The sequence below is a fragment of the Ornithorhynchus anatinus genome, chromosome 2, assembly GCF_004115215.2.
Source record: "Ornithorhynchus anatinus isolate Pmale09 chromosome 2, mOrnAna1.pri.v4, whole genome shotgun sequence".
NCBI classification, from domain to species: Eukaryota; Metazoa; Chordata; class Mammalia; order Monotremata; family Ornithorhynchidae; genus Ornithorhynchus; species Ornithorhynchus anatinus.
Window position 1 is genome coordinate 24198496 of NC_041729.1, and position 7507 is coordinate 24206002.

The 7507-nt window shown below is 44.6% G+C and overlaps 1 protein-coding gene and 1 long non-coding RNA gene across 3 annotated transcripts in view; one reads left to right on the top strand and one right to left on the bottom strand.

Annotated features, from left to right (window-relative positions):
- SPPL3 (signal peptide peptidase like 3) overlaps positions 1-7033 on the top strand; it is a 150741-nt gene extending 143708 nt beyond the window's left edge. For both annotated transcript variants that reach the window (XM_029058328.2, XM_029058329.2), the window contains 5 exons: positions 982-1088; positions 1674-1837; positions 3269-3468; positions 4427-4536; positions 5551-7033. In XM_029058328.2, the coding sequence (XP_028914161.1) occupies positions 982-1088; positions 1674-1837; positions 3269-3468; positions 4427-4536; positions 5551-5622 (653 nt within the window). In that variant the 3' untranslated portion in view covers positions 5623-7033. The remainder of the gene's footprint in view (positions 1-981; positions 1089-1673; positions 1838-3268; positions 3469-4426; positions 4537-5550) is intronic.
- Positions 746-2699, bottom strand: LOC120638134. The gene is made up of 2 exons (XR_005659641.1): positions 2538-2699; positions 746-1965 (listed from the first exon to the last, which is right to left on the bottom strand). It is a non-coding gene; the product is annotated as an uncharacterized LOC120638134 (long non-coding RNA).
- Positions 7034-7507: the final 474 nt, after the last annotated feature.

Genomic DNA, 7507 nt, shown 5'->3' on the forward strand with positions numbered 1-7507 from the left:
ATCCCGGATTTGCCACTTGTCTGCTGTGTATCCTTGGGCAAGACAGTTAACTTCTCTGTGCCTCAGTTGCCTCTTGTGTAAAATAGGGATTAAGACTCTGGGCCCTATCTGGGACAGGAACTGTGTCCAACCCAATTATCCTCTGTCTTCCCCAGCGCTTAGTACAGTGCCTGGCACATAGTAAGCTTTTGACAAATATCATGATTATTATTATTGTTTTTATTATTATTGTTATTACTCCCCATATGAGACCTCAGGTGCACTGCGGTCCCATCAAAAAATTTCTCCGAAAGACTCTTGAGAGGGAAGCTGTACCTGAAGCTAGGAACTATGGATGCTCTGAAAATGAGGGACAGACTCCTGCCGAGGGTTGGGGAGTGGATCCCTGACTGCCACTGCCCAGGGCTCCCCAAAGCCTGAAACTGTGTAATTTGGTTTTGCTGAACTACGAGGCACTTTAGGTGAATATCGTAGTGCCATCAGAGGAATTCTTTTATAAGGCATATCAGAAATCGTAATAACTGTGCAAAACACAATTCATAGTTTATAACATAGTTATAAACTAAAGCTAGATTTGATGTCACTATAAACTGTTAATTCATAAGACCTGTAGCTTGAAAAGTCACAGGAGGACTTCGTGGTGCCCCAAAGCTATTATGAATTGGAAGGGAATCATCAGAAGTGTAGCTGAAAAAAGGAATTTACACTTATTTAAAAGCAATTAGACTGGACCAGGACGGTTGCCTCGCACCGATAGAATCCGTCATCTTTATTGAAATTGGGCTTTGGACAAAAAAGGCACATCTGATTTTAACTTAATACTCTGTTTCTGTTTCCCACAAACAAAACTCTATCCTCTGATCCCTTAGCAAGATATTGTATTTAATATCCAAAGCACCAGCTAGCTGCTTGAGTGATCCTTGGGTGCTTCCACGGTAGACTAGTTTGCTAACCAAACAGTGTTGCCTTCTTGTTTTCCAGCTCTGGCCATGGGCCTCTGCGTTGCTATGATTGCCTTCGTCCGGCTGCCAAGCCTCAAGGTTTCCTGTTTGCTGCTCTCAGGGCTTCTAATTTATGATGTCTTTTGGGTAAGCTTCTGTTTTCCTGAAAATACCTGCTGTCTTTTATTTTTAATTAGCCACGCATGCATCATTCTCTTCCTACCCGGCAATGTCTAAAATCTGACCTCCTGGAAAGTTCTGAGCCATGTGCGTTTAAAGGAGTTCAGGCAAGTGTTACATCTTTTACCCATTAAACTGATGACAGCCCTTGTGATAAGGCATTTTATCTTCCACTTAACACAATCAGAAGCGTAGGAGGGACTCACTTGTGTTTGCTCCTTTTCTGCAGACTTCAGTGAGATTGTCCAGATCAATCCTGTGTAGTGTCAAGACATTCATTGCTCCTTGTGTAGTGCGTAAGGATAAAGGAGGTTAGGTTTTCACTGTGAATCTCATTCCTTGAAAGAATCAGCTAGAAGTTAATATAGCGGTCTTGGGAAGGGAGTAGCAAGCACCTGAAAGTGAAATCCATTTCGAGAGTTTCCAACGTGACTCCTATATTCAAAGTGTCTGCTTTCAGCACCCGGCAAAATCTGTTTGAGTAATGACAGAGGGAGTAGGTAGCGTAAATGATGGTGCGTGGGTAGCTCATCATTTTTTTCTTCTCTGCAGGTCTTTTTTTCTGCTTACATCTTTAATAGCAATGTCATGGTGAAAGTGGCCACACAGCCAGCTGATAATCCCCTTGATGTTCTATCCCGGAAGCTTCATCTAGGACCAAATGTTGGCCGAGATGTCCCTCGCTTGTCTCTGCCTGGCAAACTTGTTTTTCCAAGGTAAGAATGGTCCTTTATCCTTCTTAAGAATTGCTGGGAACTTATCCACAGAGCTGGTACCACTTCAGAAGTAAGCTAACACTGCCCCTCGTATGAGTCCTCTTCTTCCTTGGTAACTCCCCTGTGCCCTGCAGTGAGATCCCAAATAGTAGTAGTTGAAAAGGTAATTATTGAGTACAATTCACTGTACTAAGCTCTTGGGAAATTCAGCAGTTGCATGAGTCACGTTCCCTGCTTTCTCTACTAATAGCGGTCTTACACAGAAAATCTGAGGAAGGATTTAACTAAATACTGAAGGGCTAGAGGGAGCAGGCGGATTGGTGCGACTTGGTCTTGGGAGTTCATTCATTCAGTTGTATTTATTGAGCACTTACTGTGTGCAAAGCACTGTACTAAACGCTTGGCAGAGGATACTGTAACGATAAACAGACACATTCCCTGCCCACTACGAGCTCACAGTCCTAGAGGGAGCTCCTATTTGATCGAGAAAGCTTGTTGGAGGAGATGGAATTTTAAGAGAGCTTTGGCGAGAAATGTGGTCTGTCATTGCGACAGTGACTCGAATTACTGACGAGGAAATAAATTGTATCTTATCCCCAGAAGTGCCTAGTTGGATAGTTCTTTTTCCATTATTAAAATTTGCAACTGGGCTGTAAATGGTCACCACCCTCTTCACCCCGCAGAGAAATAGTAAAGAAACCTGGTGATGGCAGCCAGATCCTGCTTTCTTTAAATGATTCTGCAGCCCAGTACCTAAATGTACCCAGCAGTCGAATGATCCGAGCAAAATGATTGGGTGGGGTTTCTGTCCAGGTCCTATTTATTTTTCACGTTCCAAACCCCAAACCTCCAATTTCAATTCGTTGACTCAAGGATCCACCCAACAGAATGATGATCGAATGAGTCATCAAATGAACTACCTACCATTTCCAGAGATCTCTCTGGAACAATGCCAAAGCATTGTGGAGAAGAGTATCGGGTCGGTGACAGTACTTTGCCTCATGCTTTTTTCCATGTCAATTCAAGACATTTTCCAAACCTAATCTCCCACATCTGAAAAAACCCAACAAAACACATAATGTTTAAAAAAAGAAATGATGCCATAGGGATAGTGGAATTCTTCCTTTGTCACAATGCCTTGGTGTTAACAGTTGGGCATCATTCTCTGCTGCTGTGAAGCATCGTTCCTGATGGTCAGGGAGTGGGAAGATTAATTGAAAATTAAATGGAGTGTTGTAATGGTGAGTCAGTTTCATAAGCCGTTCTGGCAGGTATTGGTTTATGTTTTTGCTCCAGAGGGATTTGTGAGGTTTTTGGGATTCCAAGACCACGTGCAACACACCAGGTGACCAGAAGGTCCGATCAGGGAGGCGTGGGGGTCTATCCTTGGGTGTCTCTGGGCCGCAGGGAATTCAACTTATGGGTGCACAGTTCCACAGGCAGCCACTTCTCCATGTTGGGAATTGGAGATATCGTGATGCCAGGTCTTCTGCTGTGCTTCGTCCTGCGTTACGATAACTACAAAAAGCAAGCCAACAGTGATTCCTGCGGGGCCCAGGGGCCCGGAAACATTTCTGGACGCATGCAGAAGGTCTCCTACTTTCACTGCACCCTCATCGGATACTTTGTTGGTAAGAGATGATGGACTGAGGCTGGTTGCAGGAAAGAGTTGAACAGCCCGCCACCGAGGAGACAGATTGTTAACTATGGTATTCATTAAGCCCTCACTAGGTGTTAAGCACTGGGGTCAGTACAAGGGAATCGGGTCAGGCATAGTCCCCGTCCTACCCGGAGCTCACAGTCTAGAAGAGGGAGGGAGAGACGGTATCTTATCCCCATTTGATAGTTGAGGAACCTGAGGCCCGGAAAGGCTAAATGGCCTGCCGAACGTTAGCGGCAGGGCTGGGAGTGGAACGCAGGTTTCCTGGCTCCAGTGAATCCATCAGCTGGTGGTAATCGATAATAATAATGATGATATTTGTTAAGCGCTTACTCTGTGTCAAGCACTGTTCTGAGCATTGGGGAAGACACAAGCTAATCAGGTCCCTGTTCCACATGGGCCTCACAGTCTTAATCCCCATTTTACAGACGAGGTAACTGAGGCACAGAGAATAATAATAATGGTATTTGTTAGGCGCTTACTAGATGCCCAGCTCTGTTCTAAGCACTGGGCACTGTTCTAAAAGTGACTTGCCCAAGGTCACCCAGCAGACAAATGGAATCAGAATTGGAACCCGGTTCCTTCTGACTCCCCAGCCCATGCTCTCTGCACTAGGCTAAGCTGCTTCCCCGCTGCAAGGTATTTCTTCAGCGCTTAGCTCTTTCTCCTCCCAAAAGTTGGGGCGGTCAAGGGCTTTTCTTTGCATTTGTTTTAACTTCTTTGTCATTATTTGAGGACGTGCTTCCGGTTGTACATCCACCTAGCTCCTTAGGTGTGGCATTCAGTGCTGTCAGGCAGAGTGCTGACTCTGCAGAACTGTCCTGAAGCCCTCATCAAAGGCTCTATAAAAAAGTCATTGACGAGCTGAGATTATCTCGGCATCACAGCTGGATTCCTGGTGTCTTAGTTCTGTTTTTCTTGTCTCGTAGGTCTGCTAACTGCAACAGTGGCGTCTCGAATTCATCGGGCAGCGCAGCCTGCCTTGCTCTATTTGGTGCCATTCACCCTTTTGCCGCTCCTCACAATGGCCTATTTAAAGGTGGGAGAGCCCGACGTGAATGGGATGTGGGGCGGAAGCGCTAGCGTAGCAGCCGGCCCCGCTCTCTGTCTTGTAATTGAAGTTCTCCGGTACCTTCGGAGCGCTTAGCCTGGAGGTATTCTTTGTCAAAGACATCAGACGCTCATGGGGTATAATTGCTTGAGTCCTGCTAATGTAGACGAATGAATGAAGCTGCCCTGTGTGGAGAAGGCCGTTCTTATGAAAGACATTTTCTCCCTTAGGGAGAAACATCCCATTTATAAGTTATCCCCAAGAAATTCCAACCCCCTCCTTACAATAATAATTAATAATTGTGGTATTTGTCAAGTGCTTACTTTGTACAAGTCACTGTACTAAGCGCTGGTGTGGATAGAAGCAAATTGGGTTGGGCGCAGTCTCGGTCCCACATGGGATTCACGGTCTCAGTCCTCATTTTACAGATGAGGTAACCAAGGCCCGGAAAAGTGAAGTGACTTGCCCAAGGTCACACAGCAGACAGGTGGCAGAACTGGGATTAGAACCCACGTCCTCCTGATTCCCAAGCTCCTGCTGTGTCCACTCGGCCACACTGCTTCCTTATCCCTTTCGTTGAAAGTTTTGAAATTCCAGTGGAAAGTCCGAGGATTTGGAAACAGGCAAAAATATGCTGCCTAGTGCTTGCAGGTAAATTTGGGTGAAGCAAGGTGTCCCGAACCCTTCCCCTTCCTTTCTCCTCCTCGAAGCAAGACCTCACTCTACGTAAATCTAAATCGCACGCTGTGCCTGCAGAAAGTTTGCTTGTGTTTTTATCTTAGATGAGCCCAAGAATCCTTATGTCTCTGAGCTGTTTTTCAAAAGCCTCATTACTTGTACTAAAATGCGTTCAATTTGGATGGTCATTGTCATCCTTGGATTTTCTATAGGAAAACAATGATTGGCTGGCACCCAGAACCAGAGAGAATTGCCGAAGTGCTTTTAGTATATTGCTGGGAGAAAATGGCTGACTAAATCCTTCCTCCTCCTCTCGTTCTCCAGGGTGACCTGCGACGCATGTGGTCCGAGCCATTCCACTCCAAGTCCAGTAGCTCCCGATTCCTGGAAGTATGATGGATCAGATGGAAAGTGACCAGAACCTCCACCATGGTCCTTTTCCCTTATCTCCGTTTGGTTTCCTCTGCAAGCTGGCCCAGGACTGGGAGAAGTACCAGTTTAAGGAACTAGCGTGAATGGACTTTTCATTAAAAAGGAGGCTGGGCGAGGCGTGGGGGGAGGGAGAGAGTTTCTGGAGACCCTCCGGGTTCCTTTTCTTCCTTCAGATATGGAATTGGGAACCCTTCCTGAAGCTGCACCCACCTACCCCTGCAGTCCTCCCTGCCCCCTCCCCCCGGCCCCTGCCCTCTTCTGTTTTTACGGATCTGCACCGGACTGTTACCTTCGGGCGGGGAGAGGAAGAGACCGAACTATTTAAAAACTGAAAACGGCAAGGAGTCCGTTCAGGAACTTGTGAACACTAAAAAAAGGAGGAAAAAAAAACACAAAAAAACCAACCCCAAGCAGAGCGAAGTTTCTTCAGTGAACCCTCAAGTACTTTGGGGCCAGTTTCCCCTGGGGGACTTGAGTTTCAGAGAACTGAGTCAGAAGCTCTTCCGTCACTATATTCTTCTTTCTTTTTTCTTTTTCTTCTTTTTTTTTTTGGATTTATTAAATATTTCCTGTGGTGTGAAGTGACTTATTAAATCCACAGATATTGAGTGACTACTTGCAGTATACATATAAGAATTTGTTGTAATGAGTTACATTTCCACCCAGATGTCGTGTTGCAGTGAGCACGATTTTTATACATCCACACACGCACACACACACACAAACATGCGCGCGTATAGATATATATATGAATAAACAAAAAGAAAAACCTGCTAAGATCATGCTGTGTAGCAGTCAGGGGCTTGCTGTAATTTTTAGCATGTAGAGCAGTTTACTATGGCTTTTCTTGTATATGAATCTACAATAAGCTGCTGTTTTTTTCCCCTCCACAACTGAACCCGCAGTTTAAAAACCAGTGTAGTATTTGTTTGTACTGATATACTCATGGACTTTAGGGGACTCTTATTTGGTTATGATCAATGTAGCAGACTAGGGAAGAAAAAGTTGAAACCCTTTTGCCCTTTCTTTTTTCTTTTTACAAACTTCTTCCTTGCAGGTTTTTTAGTAGTTTCTTCTTGAACCAATGCATGTATTATAGCAGCAGGTGTCTTTGTGCTTTCTGATCATAGTAATGTACCACTTGTAAATACATTTTTTTCTATTTTCTATTTTTTTTTTGTATTTTTGGCATTTTGTTTCATTAGTGTGCTGTATTTTTCCATGCCCTCGCCCCCTTAAAAGAAAAAAAATCCAGAAAACAAGAAAAAGAAAAAAACAGAAACCTGTCCTTTGCTGTTGTGATTGTGGTCCGAGTTTACCTGCTGTGACTGCTTTGTACATGGGACTCTGTTAAAATATGGACTTTTCTAACCAAGCGGTTCTGGTTACATTCTTTTGGCCGACTGAAAAAAAGATAACCCATAACCCCCTGAGATTCATGTTCTCCCTTCTCTGTCTCTCCATTTTGTGGATTTCCCATTCAGGAGGTTTAGGAGATGTGGAATAGAAGGTCTCCAGATAGATGGGCAATGATTTGAGAGGAAATGGAATAGAAAAAGTTGAACGTTCAACCGAAGAACCTGCAGAGGTGGCCTGGTGATTCTTTGGATGTAGGAGCTCATTGGGAAGGGAAGGGAAATACTCTTGGTAACTTGGTGAACCAGCCCTGGTGGTCAGGAGAGATAATAATGTTGCTTTGCCCATATATTTTACCTGTGTTGTCTTAAAGCAGGTTGTAAGTCGTTACCCAGGGATGGAAAGAGAATTGAAACCATAGAAAAGTTAGGACCAGCCCAAGGAAATTTAGTGAGGCAGAGTGTGGGTTTATATTGTCTCATCCTAGAACAGA